Source organism: Vicugna pacos, chromosome 7, assembly GCF_048564905.1.
Source record: "Vicugna pacos chromosome 7, VicPac4, whole genome shotgun sequence".
Classification (NCBI taxonomy): Eukaryota; Metazoa; Chordata; class Mammalia; order Artiodactyla; family Camelidae; genus Vicugna; species Vicugna pacos.
In genome coordinates, this window is record NC_132993.1 from 58,392,781 (window position 1) to 58,414,099 (window position 21,319).

The 21,319-nt window shown below is 36.6% G+C and overlaps 2 protein-coding genes across 8 annotated transcripts in view; one reads left to right on the forward strand and one right to left on the reverse strand.

The window, feature by feature from the left end:
- Nucleotides 1–2,164, reverse strand: part of UMAD1 (UBAP1-MVB12-associated (UMA) domain containing 1) — a 194,043-nt gene extending 191,879 nt beyond the window's left edge. For 5 of the 7 annotated variants that reach the window (XM_015242020.3, XM_072964940.1, XM_072964945.1 and 2 more), the window contains exon 1: nt 1,726–1,896. Coding sequence is in view for 1 of the 7 variants with exons in the window: in XM_072964939.1 (XP_072821040.1) it covers nt 1,726–2,164 (439 nt within the window). In the remaining 6 variants the exon portion in view is untranslated. Of the gene's footprint in view, nt 1–1,725 lie in introns of all 7 variants that reach the window. The other 2 variants (XR_012074473.1, XM_072964939.1) reach the window with 1 other exon arrangement.
- RPA3 (replication protein A3) lies at nt 2,084–5,302 on the forward strand. Its single transcript, XM_006207602.4, has 4 exons — nt 2,084–2,216; nt 3,386–3,460; nt 4,264–4,372; nt 4,928–5,302. Exons 1-4 carry the CDS (start codon nt 2,118–2,120, stop codon nt 5,008–5,010), a joined length of 366 nt encoding a protein of 121 aa, XP_006207664.1. The 5' UTR covers nt 2,084–2,117; the 3' UTR covers nt 5,011–5,302.
- The last annotated feature ends 16,017 nt before the right edge of the window (nt 5,303–21,319 follow it).

Sequence of the window (21,319 nt, forward strand, 5' to 3'; positions counted from 1 at the left end):
TAAGGGCTGCTCTTTTAAAAACTGCTATTAAAAGTACTCATGCATACGCTATCTTATCCAATGCAATCAACTTGTTTTCCAAACAACACTCACGTGCAAAAGATGTGAAGGCTTTGCGCAGCAATACAAAATAGACTCTACTGATTTGCACCAACAGGCACCCTGCAGATGTTAACGAAATCCTTTAAATTTGTTTTAGCGACAGAAAAATTAAAAGGCGAATATATTAAGTGCTAAGTAAACATCGAGAAAGGCGAACTATCATTTAAACGGTACATCAGGTCTCCATCTCAAATTGCTTTAAGTTGCAGTCTGATGTGTCAAAAAGGATCTTTGAGCTTAAGGCAACTGTGGGACAAAACAGGAGATGTTAGATAGCTTAGACAGAAATGAGCTCTGGGCCGGGGGAAAGGAAGGAGAAAAGAACATCCCAGAACACAAGGAACCTGAGCTGTCAGTCAACCAGAACTCAGGCCTGAGTTGTCAATCAAGCACAAAAAACACCCTTGGACAGGATATAAGATGGAAAAACAGGAACAGCGCCATTTTTCCTCTTTGGAATTGCCCCGCTCCCAGTTCTCGGGAGTGTACTATCTTACCTTTTACTTCACTAATGAAAATCTTGCTTATATCACGCTTTTTGTCTCTCATCACTTATTTTTCAGGTGACTAAGAACCAAGGTAATTCTTACTTCCCTTTTCCCGTTAAGAGAGACTCCAGCTAGGTACTTGAATGGCTTCAGGAAAATTTCACGGACTCAGTTTCCAAAAAAACAATAATATTCTAATACAAGTTTTTTTTTTCCTCTCATTTCCGCAACACCATTTGCAGGTATTTTTATGAGCATTCATTCTGGAATATTCCTAGCAAGGCAGGTATCAAATCCCAGCAGAAAACGCTCCGAAAAATCAGCAGCCACATGAGCCAGCAACAGATTCAAGAATCCTCCCCAAGTTTCCTTGAAACAGGTTATCTTCCACACCTAATTTCCCCTCCAGAGTCCTGGGGTGTGAAAAGCAACACAGGAAAGATAACTGGGGTGTTAAGGAGGAGTTCGCAAATCATATGAACAAAACTTAAGTCAGCTGGGACCTTTCAAAACATTCAGTTATCTAACCCCCTCATTTTGTGGATAGGGAAATTATATCTCAGAAAGAGGCGCACCTGCTCAGGATCTAACAAGCTATTTAAATTCATCTCTCCTAGTCCAGTGGTTTTTCCTCCACCCACTCCCAAATGCTTCAATTCGTTGCTAACATTAAAGTGAGAAAACCTGCACCTCTACAGTGTGGCCAGAATATCGGAGCTAGAAAGGCTTTTAAAGGCTTCGGGTAAGCACCTGTGCTCACAGGTGGGGAAAATAATGATAGAAAGTGACGCTGCTTCGGCGGTAAATCACCGACCCCCAACCACCGAGCAGGAAGAACTGGACAGGGAGACGAAAATCATTGGAGACCCAACTTCCCATCTACAGGAGGGCAGGTGTCAAACAAAAAAACCCACCAAAAACACAAAAAAACCTCGGAACCCTAGATTTCATTCAGCAAGAATCCGCGCTACCCACGCACAACCGGGAAGGGAGACGGGTTAACCCGGACAGCGGGTGGCGCACCACAGAGAAAGCCAAGAGGGGACAGGCACCGACTCCCGCCTCTCTTCGGCATGGGTCGGTGGGGTAGAAAGGGGAACCGTAAGGCTGCAGGGACTCCCGCGAGAAGAGGTACCTGAAGCTCGCGCCGCAGTTCCCCGCAGCACCCGCACCGGATCCCGACACCCTGCTTCCGGGGTTAAGTGGAGGCCGGAGGACTTAAATGGCTGGAGGGAGCCTAACGCCCCGCCCCACCCAAGCCCCGCCTCCGCTGCCCCTACGCGGAGGGCCGGGGTAAGTTCCGGGACGCCCAGCGTCACTAAGCAGCTGTTCTCCACTTCCGGACGCATCCTCGCCTTTTCCTTCGCTTTCGGGATTGGATCGAGATTTCCGCTCGTTTGATTGGCGGAGCGAGAGGCTGGTCTCCGCCGATTGGTGCCCGGGAAATCCGCCCCGGAGACGTCCTCGGGGCGCACTGTTTCAGTTGTCAGCTTGTTTCCCGCCGGCTGCCGGCCTAGCGTCGCGAACATGGCGGACGTGATGGAGTTGCCCAAGTCGCGCATCAACGCCAGCATGCTAGCTCAGTTCATCGACAAGCCCGTCTGCTTCGTGGGGAGGCTGGAAAAGGTGCGCGCGCTCTCCGTCTTGGGCTGCCTGGGGGGAGGGACCCCTTGACGGTCGGGGTGGCGGCCTAGGGTGGGTAACGGAGGATGAGGGAAGACAGAAAGTCTTATAGCATCACTGCGCTCCCGATTGCTCGATTTCTCACAAGGGAACTTTTTGCACACTTTTTAGCCGCTGCAGCCCTATTTTGGCGCTTCTTTTAAGGCGCGGAATCGCGAAGTTTTCGAATGTTCTTCGTTCTAAATTCTAGCGCCCCCACCCTCATTCGGTTTGTATTTACCAAAATGAAGTCATTATAGACACAATGCCCACATCTACTGATTTTTTTTTTTTAGTCAGATTTGACAACTAGTCTGATTTTCTTGTTTCCTTCTTCTATGCAAATTCCTCTTTTCTCAAATCTCGTTTTCTCAAGAAGCTTTCCTATGAAACATTCTTTGATTGTCCTTTCCTGATACTTTGCATTGTTATCTTACCCTGTTTTCATAGCGGAGGCCCCCATCTTACTGGTAGAAACAGGCCCCATGTCTTGGATTCTGGAAACCGAGAAAACAGGAAAAGAAAACTTTATATAAAGAGCTTTTTTAGTAGTTTATTTCACATCTGCTTCTTGAGATGGGTGTTTTCCCACTTCATAGGTAGAGAAACTGAGTAGGAGTGGTGTATGGTTAAAAAATGCTCAAAGCCACAGCAAGTTGCAAAGCTGGCATTCAAACCAGATCTGACTGCACCCTTTGCAGCTGTCTCCCAGGAGTAAGAGCCAGGTCTTCTGACAACCAGTTCTCTCTACTTCCTCAGACCTTATTTTTAAAAGTATACCTTCTGTGAGATATGTACTATTTAAATCACAGGTGCCAGTAGATCTCACTTTTAGATAGTAGGGACCCTCTTTAACTTATCCTTAGCATAGGGTTGCCAGATTTACCAAATAAAAATACAAAACATATTTGTGCTTAAAAAGGTACTGTTTATCTGAAATTCAAATTTAACTGTGGGCATCATTTGACCAGGTATGGTAACACAAGATAATATGAACCAGTTAAACTGTTCAAAAACAACTGCTTTGTGCACAGTAAGTTTGGGTCAGTCTGCTCATCCTTTGTCAAACTTTTAATTTTAAAGAGTTTGTTTATGTGGAGGTTTTTTTTTTTAATCATATGTTTCTTTTTTAGATTCATCCCACTGGAAAAATGTTTATTCTTTCAGATGGAGAAGGAAAAAATGGAACCATTGAGTTGATGGAGCCTGTATGTTTAAGTATTAATTCTATGTATATTATAGGTAATTTTTCATCTTATTTTGGCTGATGTTTCTGATTCTTGGGAGTGGATGTATAAAGGTCCAGTTTATCAGACTTTTCTGTCTCTAAAATCAAATTTTTGTCCTCCTCTTATTTCTCTTTACATTTCTAACCAATGATTTTTTTGGACTGTGAGTTTTTAATACATCCGTTAAATGTTGGATGACAATTCTCATTCTTTATGAAAGACTGGAAAATCACGTAAGAAAAATTTTGTTTAAATCACTTTTTCCTTCAAGAGTTTTACATTTTTTAAATTGTGTTTTCTATTTTTGTTTACATTTATTTTCAGTTGTCCCTTTGTTTTTACAGTTTATATTTATTGTACTTAAAAACATTTTCTTGGTCTTTTATGAAGACAGATCTGTGTGCTGTTTGGTTAATGCACACAGAACACACTGTACAAGATGTAGATAATAAAAGGTTTATTTCAGTGGATCCTTTTAAACAATTACTCCTTGTGGAAATGCTGGACATTAGCAGTATATTTAAGTGATTTTGTCTTGAACTTAAACATTTAGCTGTATTTTTGGACCTGAAGTCACTGCTAAAGGTAACAGGACTGGTGATAAGCTGACAGTAAGTACTCAAACATTTTTAACAATTTACAGTTTCATTTTTGCATTGATAAAGTTTAAAATTATTTTGTCACATGAAATGAAAGATTTGTAAACTGTTGAACAATTTTCCAAGTTAATTATCAACTGAAAATGTGATAACACTGAGTTGTCATTTTGTTCTTCATGTTAGCTTGACGAAGAAATCTCTGGAATCGTGGAAGTGGTTGGAAAAGTAACACCCAGGGCAACCATTATGTGTGCATCTTATGTCCAGTTTAAAGAAGATAACCATCCTTTTGGTAAATAAGGCATTCTGTAATTCATGTAATTAGTAGGAAAACAATTTTATTTTAACTTGCTATGTCTTGGTCTTGAGTCTCAATCCTGCTATGTTTTCAATTTCTATAGAATTTTCTGATCCCAAAGGAAAATGGGAGGACATTTTGGCCTACTTCTAAGTAGTGCTTGTGTATGTAGGAAACTCAGCAAAAATTAATATTTGTGGTAAGAGAAGTTAAAGTAGGGTAAACAAAGATAATGTTAATAGTTTTTTGCTTGATTTTAATACACCAATTGAAAGTACCAAATAATGCAGAACACCTAAAACACAACCAGGCAAGAACTGCTCCCTTACCATGAATGTCAAAATGAATGGTCTCCTATACCCTATGTCTTTCATTTTTTAGAGCCACAGTTAAATAAATATGATAATCCCTATCTCACTTTTAGAAGGTGGATTGTAAAAATAAGTTGACTTCTCAAAGGGAGAGAAAAGAGAAACAACTCTTTTAGATAATAATTCCTGTAACAACTTTCCACTGTAGATTAAATGTTTCCAAAAATGTTTCTTTCAGATCTTGGACTTTACAATGAAGCTGTGAAAATTACTCATGAGTTCCCACAATTCTTTCCTTTGGGGGTTGTGCAGTATGATTGAATTTGATGAAATTTTTGGAATTGGCAAATGAGCTGCACTGAAGACTATTTGAAGAGGCCCCTGGTATTTGAGGGAGAGATTCCTGTGGTTTTTTAATACTTAATTTGTTTTCTTGGTAATTTCATTTACCTAGCACTTTTAGATATTCCAGTATGCCATTTTTTTTTTCCAGTATGCCATTTTTGATGGAACTGGTTTATTGACAGTTCCTGGCATATGGTCGGATTAGATACAAGAACAAAGCAGTTGGCTGAGTTTAGTTTTCTGTTTTATTAATAAAGTTTAAATGGTACATACTGTTGATCACTTCATTCTTATTCTTTTAGTCATCTATTCAAGCACAAACTTGGAATTTCATAGCTATAAGGTCAAGACTTAGACCTAACAGATGAAACCCTGAACCAACTGTCATAAGAATTTACTTCCTACCTCATGAACCACACCGTTACTTCCTTCCCTGACACTATGAAAGAATGGTTTTGATTTATTAAAATAGCAAACAGAATCTTCCATCTTCTGTAATTTGTGACTACCTATATTAGTGCTCTCCAGAGAATCAGAACCAATAGAATATATATGGATACATAAAAAGACTGTTAATGCAAATTGGCTTACATGGTTATTGAGGCTGAGAAGCCCCACGATCTGCCACGTACAAGCTGGAGAACCAGGAAAGCCAGTGGTATAATACAGTGCAAGTCTGAAGGCCTGAGAATCAGGGAAGTTGATGGTATAACTTGCAGTCCAAGGTCAAAGACCTGAGAACTAGGAGGATACTGGTGTAAGTCCCAGAATCTGAAGACCTAAGAACCAGGAGCTCCAATGTCTGAGAACAGGAGATGAACATCCCAGCTCAAGAAGACAGAACAAATTTGCCCTTCCTCTGCCTTTTTGTTCTATTTGGGCTTGCAATGGATTGGATGATGCCCACCTACTTTGGCAAAGGCCATCTTCTTTACTCAGTCTACTGATTTAGATGCCAGTCTGTTTCAGAAGTGCCCTCACAGACATACCCAGTAACATTGTTTTACCACCTACCTTGGTATCCCTTAGCCCAATCAAGTTAACACATAAAATTGACCATCATGGCATCTCTTTCTCAGGATTTTAAAACTGAGCATGTACTTGGCCAAATAAGGGATACCCGATCATTAAAACAGTTGACAGAACCATTTTGATTTTTTTTTAAATTCTTTTCAACTGTCATTATCCTTAGTATGAAATTCCTATTTACTTGTACTTCCTATCACCAAGTGACACTGAGGCTGGCAGGCAGGGATGTGGAAAGTGTAGGGTAATAATAAAGAGTCACTGGTGACCTGTATACCCGCAAGTTTTATGGCTTGACCCATTCTCTTCAGTGAGGAAATAAACTAATTCTAAATCCATTTAAGTTGTAAATCATACCAAGATATTTATTTTAAATTGATAGCATCTTCAATTTCAGCTTTCATCCCCAAATATTCTACAGATTACTTAGCAACACTGCCACGGCCACTCATAATAAAGCATCTTATTCCAGGAAGTAAAGACAGTCGAAACTTAGGTTTAGGAGGAATATCAGCCAATGTCAGTAAGTGTTGTCTCAAGTGCCAAAGAAGTGGGCAGGCCTCAATTGTGTTAACCTCTGAAAATTTAAGTCCTATTAAATGTTAAAGGTGCCCGGCTTGAAACCTTCCCTTGAACTACTATGTTTAGCAAACGGAACTAAATGACGGGTACCTTGCTCTCGTCAAGTCAGTCCTTTATACTAATGACTTATGGTGCCATTTCTCTAGCCCCAGCCTCACCTCTGAGCTGCTCAACATCTGCACCTGGATGTCCCACCAGCACTTTAGCTCAAATGAATACAGTTTGAACCGATGCAGGCCCCTGCCATGTGTTCCCTGACATTTTGGTGATTTTTTAAAGATATATGTATAATTCACATGTATAATCCTATCTGAAGTATGAAATTCAGTGACTTGCAGTATATGGAGTTGTATAACCATCACCACAATTTTAGAACATTTTCGTCACCCTGCAACAAAACCCTGTTCCATTTACCTATCATGGCCCAATCCCTAACCACCACCACGACCACCACTCACTCCCTAGGCCTAAGAAGCAACTAATCTACTTTCTGTCTCACTAGATTTGCCTGTTCTGGATGTTTCATATAGATGGAATCAAAGATGGTCTTTTGTGACTAACTTACTTATTTAGCATAGTATCTTCAAGGTTCATCTGTGTTGTACCATATATTAGTGCTTCATCCCTTTTTATAGCCAAAATGTATTTCATTGTATGGATGTATCACATTTTGTTTCTCCATCAGTTACTATACATTTGGGTTGTTTCCACCACTTAGCTATAATGAACTATGAACATTCATGTATAAGTTTTTGTGTGTACCTGTTTTTATTTCTTTTGGGTATATACCTAGGAGTGGAAATGCTGCTTCAAATGGTAAATATGTTTAACTTTTTGAGGAACTGCCAAACTTTTCCAAAGTGGCTGTACTGTTTTACATTCCCAGCAGCAGTGTTTGGGAAATCAGAGTATTTCTCCACAACCTCAACAACATTTATTATCTGACTTTTTGATTATAGCTATCCTAGTGGGTGTAAAGGGGTAGTAGTCTCATTATAATTTTAATGTTGACTTGTCTTGTTTCTTTTAAAGCTACTATAAGCCACTCCTCTGGCCAGAAAAGCTTGAATACCTCCAGCCCCTGTCACTGCCATTGCCATGATAAGTTCAGACAATTGTCATCTCTCACTTGAACAATTCAACAGCCCTATCTATATCACTGGCCTTACTGTTTCCAGCCTCTTCACCTAGCCAATAGAGTTGCAATAAACATCAGTTATAATCACCATACTATAAAGTTTAAAACCAAAAAAGTGTGGAAAGGGGAAAACTTCCTGTGAAGCTTACAGTAGAGAAACCTGGCCAATATTACCTTAATGAAGTGATAAGGTCAATATCACTAGTGGTGACATGCGGATATTATGTGCCCTCATGTAATAAGAAAGGTACTTCAGCTCTGTGGTATTTTTCAAAAACTCGTAAAGCTAGTCTAGTCATGAGAAAATATCAAGACATACCCAAACTGAAGGACATTCTACAAACCATCAGTACCCCTCAAAACTGTCAAAGTAATGGAAAATAAGGAAAGACAGCATCTCATTGAGCACAGACTAAAGAGACATGACAACTAAATGGGATGTGGGATCATGGATTGGCTCGTGGAGGAGAAAAAGGACATGAATAGTAAAACAGGTAAAATAGGATAAAGGCTGGAGTTAACAGTAATATACAAGTGATGGTTCCTTAGTTTTGACAAATGTTAACATGATAATGTAGGGTGATGTAGAGAGAGATAAAGTGGGTGAGGGGAGAAACCCTACTACCTTTGCAACTTCTCTGTAAATCTAAAATTACTCCAGAATTTTAAAAATGCAAAACAAACAAACAAACAACCCACCACCTTCAGAGGCCCCCCAGTGACAGATCAGGTCTATATTTCTAATTAGTAGTTCAGATCCTTCACAATCTGACCACATCTCACCTCAGTCCTAAATCCTACTCTCCCCTTGAGACTACCCTCCAGCACTGACCTGCCATTGCCAGAACACACAAGGCCATTTAAGGTCTGGATGCTGTTGAAATTTGCTGTTTGCTCTGATTAGACTGTCTGTTTCAGAAATGTTGCCCAAAGGGAAACATCTCTAAGCTTTCCCCAACTCGGGCAAGCAGAGTTAGGTACTTTATATTATATTCCTCTCATCACACTTAACTTGCTCATAATCTTTCTTTTCAGATATATATATATATATATATATATATATATATATATATATATATATATATAATTTTCAGATATATATATTATATATATAATTTTCAGATATATATATTATATATATATAAATTTTATATATATATATAAAATTTTTATGTATTCTTTAACATAAAAAAAATCAGAAATTTTTCCTGGTGTCCCCGCAAAGAAACTGCTATGGATTGGTGAACAGCTTTCTAGAACTTTCTCTACATAAACTGTCTATAGGCCCTCAATATACTGTTCTGCAACATGCCTTTATCCTTTAGTAAGTCTTGGCAATTGAGGTATCTCATCCTTTTTAATGGTTGCAAAATATCCATTGTACTAAGCATTTCCTAATTTATTTAACAAGGCCTCTAATTAGTCTTCTCCACTAAGAAGAGGTCCTTATTGATGAAGAACCTTTAGTTGAAAAACCTGTCCTACTGGTATTTCCCAATGCCTAGCATAGTGTATGAATAAATTAATCCATCCAGCCTGGTTTTAGAAGCCACAAAGCTGAGAGAAGTAATGAAGGTCTGAACCATACTTCAGTAGGTGACAGAGAATAGGAGGCCAGGAGTTGAGAAAATACTGTAACGGATTCCACAGGACTCAGCAACGATGCTAGAAGTTAAAGAGAGTAAGAACCAGGGATGAGGTCAACTGGTGAGGAGGCAGTAAATTCACCTCAATACAACTTGGAAATATTTGATGGGCCCTAAAGTGAAGATGTCCAGAAATGTTTGGAAATGCAGGACTAGACAGAGATTTGAGAGTCAACCTGCCTAAAATATTTAAAGTAGAGTTTAAGAAATCTACCAATCCCTTATCTGCAATTTCAAAATCTCTCACAGTTTGAAAACCATTTTTCCTAAATTTGGGGCAAATTTCATTTGGCAACAAAACCTGATAAGAATTGCAGTGAAGCTACTTATAGTCTTTATCCCACTTCTTATAAATACTCGTGCTTCAGTGCAGAAATATTAACATGTTTGATTAGAGGGTGCTGCCCTTCTGGGAAGGGTGCTTCATGACATGGTAAATTCACCCTATGACTTCTAAAATCCAAAAATTCTGAATTCTGAAGCACATCTAGCCCCCAGAGTTTCAAGTGAGGATTGTGTTCCTAAATCAGGTGACAGCATAGGAGGGAGAAAACCACAGGACCAATGACAGAACCTGGGGTGAACTGTGCACGAATAGAACAGCAGTGGGAGAGTGACTGAGTCAGGAGAGAGGCCCCAAGGGTGCCTGACCCTAGTAAGCACTCAATAGACATTTATTCACTGAAAGAATAACGTGAAAGGCAAAGAAAGAGAGTTTCAAAGAGTAGTCAATGATGTTGAAAGCTCAAAGAACAACTGAAAATATGAACGAGGATAAAGCACTGACATTACTAACATACATCACACATTTCTAAAAAGGACTAGGCTACAAAAACAAACAGGGAAAACACATCAAAAAAGGAGATGGTAACTACGAAAACACTCAACAGGAATAAAATTAGGCTTTCAATTTACCTCCAGGTATTCCTGGGACACTAGGAAAGGGAGGGAAGGAACAATAGGCCATAGAATTTTAGTAGCCTTGAAGTCATCAGGACAATCAAACTTCTCCCTAATATTAAATCCTAAAAGGAATCTCACACAGAATCTAACATGAGGGATGATGAGCTACAAAATGGTTGTCTTCAGTTGTGATCGTCCTGATGTTTTTCAAATGACTGTTTTGATTCTCATCTGACAAAGTTAAAACAACTATGAAATCATCTCTTCATACGGTGAGTGAAATGCTTTGAGTGATAAACCAGTATTACTAAATTTATAGAATACTGAAATTGTCTTTTAAGGTATTAATTTAATACACATTAAGTCATTCAACAAATACTTTGTGTCAAGTCCTGGGCTAATTGCTAGAGATACATATAACAAAGCCTCTGCCCTCTAAATCTCAATCTATGGAAGTTTAGCATAAAGATGTCTCAGCTCAGAACTATTCAACATTTAACTGGTCTAAGGTTTCAAAGAAATCCACCGTGATTTAAGAACAACCAAATTCTGTAGGTTCTACTTAGTGAAACTCCAATCTGGTTTCCTCCCTTATCTAATTCACATGGAATTTGATTCTGATCTCTTGCTGAAAGAAAATAAATAATCCTGGTACTACAGGTTATCATTCCGAAAAAAAGATGATACAAAATCTCAAGTACTAATAAAGCATATGTTTCAAGTTAGTTTCTAATTGTGATGTTGCTTTGAGGTAAGCCTCTTACGTTCTTTATGACCCCCGCTAACCTAAAGCATGGGGTTTTGAGATGGCTAATTAAGACCAGAGGTGTAGGCTATGAACAGTTTACAGTGTAATACATTCATCTTGAGTGCAAAGATTAAATTGGTCATTATCATGCCATTGTTTTTTCTACACATACAGAATGTCAGATGCAGGGCACTATGTTCTGCAGTATTTCATCATCTTTAAGATTTGGACTGAAATATAGTAGCTTTCCCTTCTGAAAAAAAAATTCAACCTGATTATTCTGTAGATGAACTCTATATAATGCAGTACTTAAGATACAAAATTGAGAAAACTTTGAGACAATTCTCCAAAAAAAAAAAAAAAAACAGTGAGTGCCATAACCTGGAAGAAAGGAAAATATATAAGCAGTGTAACAGTTTTGGGCAATGCCACAGATGACACTGTGACTTAATTAGTCCCCTTTTTAAATCAGGCTATTCATTTTTCATAAGAGTTTGAAATATTATCCAGGAAAATAAGCCAATTATTTTGGCTGTTAAGAATCTCTCACCATAAAATGTTATGTTAAGGTTATAAAGTTTATTTAATAATAATAAGTTTAAAAGAATGGTTTCTTTGAAAGATTTGGTATTGCCACCCTTAATCTTGAAAGATAATCAGCAAGGAGAAATTCTTCTATTGAATAATTACTACTTAAAAAGCTAGACAATTTAGTATTAATTATACCTTAGACATTCATTTAGGAAATAAATGTTCTATCTTAACATTTATTTGCATTAATTCAACTTCACTTCATACACAATGATTATTTAAAGTCAAATGGCATAAAATAAATTTAGCATAATCCTATAGAAAATCAGGAGCAGTACTGCAGTTCACTTAAACATTTTAATATTTTCCTTTAACTTTTGAGAAGCTTTAATTGTTATGAAAACATTAGGCCTGATAAGAGAATACAGTTCTTTTAAAGAGAGTCATCTTTTCTTTTAAGTGATCAGGGTACTGGTGAGTCAATTATTTTTTTCATATGGCTCAGAAATGTTATGCCTTAGTTGGTCATGTATTTGACCTTTTATGAGAGGCAGACGGTGGACCAGGGACTGTCTCATTTTGGAATCCCCTCAGAAACGACTAAATGTTTTCCAGATGAACATATTGTGGACCAAAGGAGGAGCTAGGAATTAAAATCCATTGCCTCCAAACCAGGGGAATTTGTAGGCTTTTTTTTCTTTTGGAAATCAGTGACCTAGAGGAATTGACCCACTGGGCAATTTCCTTCACTCTCAGCAGTATGATTAAGTCATGGAAACAACTCGGGATAAGATGTGGTATGTATTTATTTCTACCCTACTTGTTTCCAAAAAAAAAAGAATTTAAGACAGCTGCAAAGCCTTCTATCCTTTCCCTGTTTTCTCATCATAAATTCATACAATGTGACTTTCCCAAATGTAAACTTGAGTAGGTAGTGGAAGTGGAATGGGACAGTCAGTTGATTGCCATCATTTGTCACAGTAACATTAATCTGCTAAAACTGGCACTAATATCCTGCTTTATCCCTTCTCAAGGAAAATCTTAAAATGTCATTTCAAGATGGATAAAATATGTTCTATGTTGCTTTTCTCCCTTTATCTTCTATTTCATAACCTAAACCTATTTGAGGTACAAATTTAAGAACATATTTTAAACAATATAGGGAAAATGCAGTTATCAGTACATATGAACTCAAAAACTATACCTAAGATAACCTAAACAAAAATAATGCTTCCCTGTTTCTGCAGTAATTCAAGGTTGATTCTATTAGTACTTGTTTAAAGAAAAATAGGCCAAGGCGGCGGGGGGAGGCAAAAGAAACATTTGTAAATTTCATCTAAAATAATTGGTAAAAGACACCAGTTACATATATATCTATGATTCCTTAATCAAAGGACTAGAAAGGATTATAAGGCAGAATATGCCTCTAGGTACAACTCCCTACAGAGTCTGGGACACATGACATTTGGCTTCTATAATTTTAAAAATAGAATCTAGAGATAAGCAGTCTGACAAACTGTCTCACTGGAAATGAGGTTAGGAAAGTGCAGATTTGGGGAAATAAAATAATGCATAAAGACAGCTATTTGCAACAACAGAACACTGAGAGATTTATCTGAAGTACATTTCAGAAATGATTTGGATTGATGCATTTGAACTTTAAAATTTTTCATGTTAAAATCATTAAATCAATGACATTTAGAAACAGTCATGCTGCCTTCTGTGTTCTCAGTAATTCTAAATTCAGCTACATGTGTCTTGTGATCACAAGATCTGGTTACAAATAGCAATAATTGTTGCAAAGCAAATTACATGGTGGTGCAGGAAAACATTCCCCCTTCCAGCAGGGGAAAGTGGTTACCTCACTCATACAGCCTGCAGATTATATAATGAAGATTACAGACTTTACAATAAAAAAGAATGTATACTAAAATAGAAAAACTTTTTCATGGAAAATAAAAAGATTGCTTTGTTTAGGGAAAAAATTCTAGAGCACTGATGAGAAACTACAAATATTTAAATGTTTATGGGCTATGGAAACTTGTTACTAGAAACAAATTTATTCATTTCCATTCATAAGAATGCAGGCATGCAAAGAAGAGTTCTATTCATATAGGACTTGGCTATGTTACAACATATTACAATACACATTGCATAATAATATTGTATAACAAACATTGTACATTTATACAATATTATTTATATACAATGTATTATATTTATATATTGGATACATAATTACAACAATATGTTACAATTATATATACAATATATTACAACCTGGAAATAGGTAATTTCTACTTAGCTGGATTCAGTACACAGACAAAAATGATTCATGAAATAAAGTCATGAAGTGTTAGAAGTTTTAACCCACATATTTTAGTAAGAAGTGGCCAGAGCATACTAAATTTTAAAGCTAAAAATGGCAAACAGGTGAATGCCGACCAGTTGGTAATTACTGCCTCCCACAGAAAGAGGGTGACTGATAAGCAACTTGTGTCAAGGGTAAAGAAGGGTGTAGTCACTCATCTCCAGACAGAGCACTCGTTGACCTAACCTGTTCATCTCATGGTGACTGAAAAGTAATTTGTCAATGGAAGATGTTAATGTATGATGAAAGCTTGATATTGGTCCACTTGTAGAACTCATGTTTCTGTTTTTTCCGTATCACCACAATGTTTCCTCTCACTATAATCATACTCTGTCCACTTTCCAAAACACAAGTCGCAGCTGTCTACATCAATCATTGTTGGGTAAGCATGTCCCCTACTTATCAGTACTCAAAGCCACCTTTTCTAGTTTCTTAAAGTATACACAAACCAGGAAAAGCTGAAAAATCACAATACCATCACCCATAGCCTAACTACTAGAATCTGGAAAAAATCTTAATTGATAAATGACAGAAGCAGCTGGACTGAGAAAAACCTATGATGGGTCCAATTCATTATACATCTAGTCTCAGCTCTGAAGAAAATGCACATGCACTTTGATTGGATGACCAATATAATTTCAGATAGTTGTCTTAATTCAGAAGTAGATTAAACAATTGGTCTCATGAAATTCAGAAGACAACAGAGACAGGAAACAATGTGAAAATACAAGGGGAATGGACAAAAGAGTCATATGCTGGAAGACAAAAGTAGATGAGGAGGGAGTTTAAATTCAGTAATACTGAGAACTCTCAGATAGTTATCCCAGGAGCAGAGAGAGATGCTGAAATAGAAGTTCTAAGTTCCAGTTATCTTCCTTAGGTGCCTCACTTTACCAAAACTACTATCTGTCACTTTTTTGTAGGTCTATGCATACCTTCATTCTCTGCCATCTGTTTTGGAAATGCAGCCCACATCACCAACACATCTAAAATGATGTTCTTACCGCCTCATCCTCACATCTGCTGGCTGAAAAATTAGAAAAGCTTCATTTCACTGTATCTGAGTATTATTTGTAAATCTAGATCCTCCAACTTCTTTTCTTTCTGGCCTTTCAAACTGTCCTTACACTTTTACTTTTTCTCTAAAGGCAATAATTTGGCAAGTTTAGTGTGTATCATTGCTTGCAAGTTGCACTATTTCACAAATGTGCATTTCATGCCACACGACAGTGATTAATAAAGAGAATGGGATGTCTGAAACTCTTAGTGGGTTGTACTCAAAACAAGAACGCCATGCCTTCCATCCTTCTTTCCTCAATCTAAAGTTTTATGATGGTGGCTGGTAAGTCAAAACAAAATAAAACAACCTTACCAGGTGTGCTAGAGTGACTCAGAAGGGATTACTTTATGTCATTTTTTAATGCCATAACTTAATTCTTTTATTCAAATGCTAACCTCTTGTCCTAGCACAACCATCTTGGGGGCAGAATCAATTTCAGTAATGATGCTAATGGCTACAATATGATGAACTGAAGCCTCCACCGTTTACTACGAAAGGAGTAGAAATGATAGGCAGCTCATTAATTATTTATCCCAGGGGAAAATGTGTTCCGTTGCTGATGGGGGGCTGTAGGTGAATGCTGCCAAAATGAGAAATGTCAATTGTCAGACCTTGTGCATAACAACGGTGGAGCTATTTTTAAGCTTCTCTGAAGATTAAAGTTATGCTCTTTTCCCCTACAGTTCCATCACATATGCTTGGCAATTTTGTTCTATGAGAATTCATTCTCACTCTGCTCAGATGTCTCTGCCTGAGAAAATATATACTCCTCAAAACTAAACGTAAGATATTTGAAAAGTTACTTAAAAATTGGGAGTGAACTCTAGAAGACTAGAGAAGTAAAAGAGGCAAATCAGGAGAGGTACTGAATAACTTTTTGGTTCATTTCCCCCCACAGAATATGTTTTATAAGTGAGGATGATACACATTTAGGATGATACAGATACACTCTACAATTCATATAACATTTTCTGAAAATAGGGGTAACAGAATTCAATGAAATAGACTTAAAAATTATTTGTTCACCAAATTAGGTGAACAATGTCACCAAAAGAAACGATCCAGAGACTGCCCCAGCTTACTTATCTGCAACTTGTGTCTAACGTTTCCAGTGGAAAATACTCCTCCTCCTTCCCTGACCCAAGGAGTATTCTCTTTTGGAAGCCAGCAGTATCTTACCATTCACTGAGAGAGGTATATTTACTTTTCCAAAAGGAATTTAATGTCTTTCAGAAATCTATCTTAAAAAATGGTGCATTTGTCCTAAGAGTCACAACTGAACCTTCATTCCATTTTTGAGGAATAGAAGGAAAAGGTCAGAAGAGTTAAGATGGGAAAATGTATTATCTTTACAAGAGATACTTCTCCCACATTTATCAACTTGCTGAGTATTTTGCTCCATAAATTACACATCTTCATCTATTTGAGGAACATTTAGGTGCCATAAAGCTACACACCCATAGTTGTACAAATATTAAGCATATCTGCTTAATGCATAATACAAATTCCCAAGCTGATGCGGAAAGTACTTTTTCCTGGATATAACTAATACATGCAGCACAGAAACTGTGTCATTCAAATTTTTACTAAAAAATAATCAGTCATCAAATTATGTGCTGCTAAAAAGAATATTTAGTTTTATCTACCATATGTTTGAGAGTTCTTAAACTGTCATCAGCAAAATGTGGCTGCAATGTAATATAAATGTGGATAAACATGAATTTTGTATTTATTTCAAACTGCACACTTTCTTGTATACACATCCTCACACACATCCACACACCCTCCCTCCCCATAAATGTACGTGTAGATATTAGGTGGAGCTAATATTCTCTGAGTAAAAAGATGAAAGACCAGTAATTTGACTTATTTCTTACGAAAATGTCTGTTTCAAGCTTAGGATACATTAATCCCTTCAAATGCTCTTCCAGACTATTCCTGCCTTTATGACTTTATATTTTAAGAGCCCAACTAATTAGATTCCCGTATCTTAATTTCCAGTTATGAAATTATGTTAAGGCAACATGCTTTTCATAAATTGAATGATGAAAGGACTGTAGGCGCTGAATTATTATTATAGCTGCTATTTCTGACATTACATAAATTATCCTTTAATCCTAAAGTTATCTTCTTAGCAAAGCATTTCAAAACATTGTATTATTAATAGTAGATCAGTAAGAAAAATAACATTTTTGTAAAATGTAACAGACAACCTCTACTTCCTCAGATTATTTCTAATTAGCAAATAGTTTTTGAAAGTCCAAATCAGAAAATTAAATAAAATAAATGGCTTTTTTTTTTGGCCTGCAGAAAGAGACAAGATGCTAAAATGATACTATTTTCAGCAATTATAAGTATTAACCTGAATAAATTTGAGTCTGCTGAAAACCATGCTTATGTCTCCCTCTTCCATTAAACATTACAGCTCCTACAAGGTGACTATGGCGCCATCCATCCTTCGAAATTATAACTTTTAAGTGTCCTGCACATGTAGGCACACAAGTGCTTGGTGGTCTATTGGAAGCATGGACATGCAGGCATGTTCAGAATTCATCATTTAAACATAAGTAGCTTGTTAAACTATCGGAAAAGAGTTGAGTAAAATGCACTCTAGACTGGACTAGACAATAATCGGCTAAATTTTAAACAGAGGACAGGATTCCTGCCATAGGCCCAAAGCCAAAACAGAGGAGTCAGGAAGTATGAGGAAGATATAGGAGTGAGAAGACTAAAATAAAGTCATTAATTATGCAGCACTAGCATTAGGAAAATCAGAATTATTTCATGGATTCATTTTCCAATGTGCTAAATGGAGAACAAAATTCACTATTTCCAAATACGATGAAAGAGGTGATTAAAAGAGAGAACCACATCTCTTTTTCCTATATTTTACTGTAGAATATGAAATTCAGAAAAATCCTTTCAAAAATTAAATCTCAGGACTAATTTTCATAATGCCTTACATCAAGTTTCTTCACCTCACAGAATAATTCCCAATATTTGATTGTTCATTATGGTAATAAGAAGATACCAGGTCATGGGTAATTTTTATAAAGGCGACTAATGTGTGTGTGTGAGGTGCACATTCATTTATTTATGAATTATCATTGTTGCAGAAAAACTACAAGATACAGGTAAGAAAAATGCCACTCTTGAAAGATGATCACTGCTAAAATTTTGTAAATATTATTCAAGTGTTCCATACAAATATATTCTATATATATATACTGCCCTATAACTTGCCTTTCCCTACATTTATAAATATATCACGTATTATTCTTTGTCAATAAAAACATCCATAATATTTAAATAGTTTGTTAGCACTCCACTGTCCATAACAATTTCCTTACTCTTATTATTGGACATTTAGGGTTCCACTTTTTTATTATAAACAATGCTATAACCACTTCATAGAAGCATACATCTTTGTGTACATATCCAATTAATCCCTCAGAAAATATTCCCAATATACTACGTCAAAGGTTATGAACCTTTTTAAAGCTATTGATACATATACTCACTGTCTTCAGGAACACTTGTGCTAATAACACACTCCCATAAGTTGTTGTTTGAGAATGTTCCCTTCCCACATCCATAAAATCGCACATAATTCTTTTTAATCTACATGGGTAAATGAACAGTATCCTATTGTCATTTTAACCAGCATTACTTTATTATTTATTTATTACTTTATTAATTTAACATTTATTATATTTATTGGCCATTTTAATTTATTATGCCTATGCAAGTCCTTGATCAGTATTACCCATTGATTATGTCTCTTCCTATGGGTTTGAGAATGTTCTTTGTTAATTAAGAAGATTAAATTTGTATGCATGTTGTTGGTTATCAATTTGCTTACCTTTTAACTATTTATGGCACTTCTGCCATACCAACCTTTAAAGACTTGGAAAAGAAGCAAGAGTGTACTTCCATCCACTTTCCTCTTCTACACTGCTATGTGCAGGACCAGTGGTAACAACACGATCCTTGTTTTATTCCTATCTATAATGGGAAGGATTCTGGTATTTCCTACTACATTGATGCCAGCTGTTTGAGACAGACAATAAACAAGAGGGGAAAAATGGAGGAAAAACATCTCCTTTTCATGATAAAAACACAATCAAAAGAACAAATTAGGAATCAATGTTTAGATTTTATCAAGTGCCTTTTACATTCAAAAAGCCAGTGAATTGGTTTTTCTCTTTTAGCATATTAATACTTAATATAATAAACCCCTCTTGTCACAGTGGATTATTCTCTTACACACAGTCCATAAAGTAGTACACAGAAGTATAAAATAGTAATTAAAAGTACAGACTGGGAAGTCAGACTGCAGGAGTCAAAATCTTGGCTCTGCTATTTATTAGCTGTATAACCTAGGACAAGTGACCTTATGCCCCTACTTGTTAATTGCCTCACGTATAGAATGGGAAGTTAATAGTGCACCGGTCTCATAAGGCTACTATGAGGATTAAATAGGATAATGTGCATGGTATTTGGCACATAATAGGCACTAACAGGAACTTACCATTCTTAGTAATATACTGTTGGATTTGATACTCACTTTACTTACGAATTTAGTAAGATTCACGGATATTTCTAAGTGAAATCAGTTCTTTGTTTTTGGCAATCTATGCTTATTTGATACTTGGATTATGTTAGCTTTCAGAAACACTTGGGAAGCTTTCTTCTGTCTCTATACTCTAGAATAATTAATATTTTATGAAGATTAATATTTCCATAAAGAGCTGCTTTTTATAATCAGCAAAGTGACTGCAAAATCAGGCAGAAAGGAAAAACAGGCAGATGATGTAATGGGAGTTAAGAGTAGTCAACAGGAGAGCAGCTGCCCAGCTAGCCCCACCTCTGCCAGGGCCATGTGGGTCACAGGCACTCAACATGAGGATGCTAAACTGACACCTAACATGCTTCTCCCACCTCTCTGATGCCTCTGAGCAGACGTTAGCTATGTACAACCACTTAGTGCCCACTTGTTCTAACTACAGCTATCTCATGGGAGAACAAACCTCACAGTGTGCTTCCTTTTTTATTACCCCCACCCCCCAACATTTTACCTTAAAGGAACAAGTGTAATAGAAAGGCAGAAAAGGAAGAATTACACCAATACTGGATAATTCCTCCACTGAAGACCAGGATTTAAGAGTTGAATATAGATATGAAAACCTCAAGTTTTCAAGAGTTACTAGTCAACTATCCAGATTCACCAAAATTTTAATTTTCAGCCCTAGGTTCACTTTTATATTACATTAAAATCCTAGGTGGTTATTTAGATGACTTCTTCATACAGCAAAAAGTAATATTCTAAATACAGAGTAAACAAAAGTCATTAAGTTCTGTCTCAAAAGAAAATGCCATAATTTTTCCAGATCTGAAAAAACAAGCTCTTGTGAAATTCCCACTCCTGACACAACTGCAGACCCTTCGTTCAAATTATATCATACTCAATTAAAAAGTACTGACACACGAGTAACCAAGAAAGCCTAGGTAATGAGAACTGTTAAACACTACCTTTTATAGACCACTCGTTAACAGGGATAGAGCACTTCATGTTTATTTCATCACCTAATACTCCCCATCACCACATGAGGTAGGTATTTCTGTACTTTTTAGCATATGAGGAAATTGAAACTCAAAATGGTTAAGTCATTTGGCCAAGTTACTGGGGCTAGGATTATAATTTAAATTTCTAAAGTCATAATTTTAATAGTTGCAGTAAAATGAATGACTGAAATTACATTCAGCCATGCAATTAAATGCAGAATTACATTGTTTCTAACTCTTAATACTTACCATGTGTAGCACTGACAATGGAAAGGTACTTTTTAAATAAACCATTTTGTAGAACAATAATCATTCTGGAAAGTTGAAAAACAGAGCCTAAGAAAATTTACTTCTAAGATTAAGTACCAAATTTGCCATCAAAAGAAGTATTAATATTACTTTGTTATTCCATTGGATTATTTGTAGAGTGGTCATAGATAATTTGTAGACCAGACATGTTGACTTCAATCCAGATTTATTCATTTTTTAAAAAAATAAAAACACTTCTGTTAAATACTTCTACTGAATATGTTTAGGTAAAATATTTTGAGTTTGTAAACTCAAATATTATTGACCTAGTAATAAAAATGAAACATCTATTTTCATGATCCGCAAACAATGAAATGCAAAACAAGCACAACAGACACCTTACGTGAATCTGGGTTTCACAAAAAATATTCGGGGGCTGCTGTATCAGCATAAACCACTATTCTTA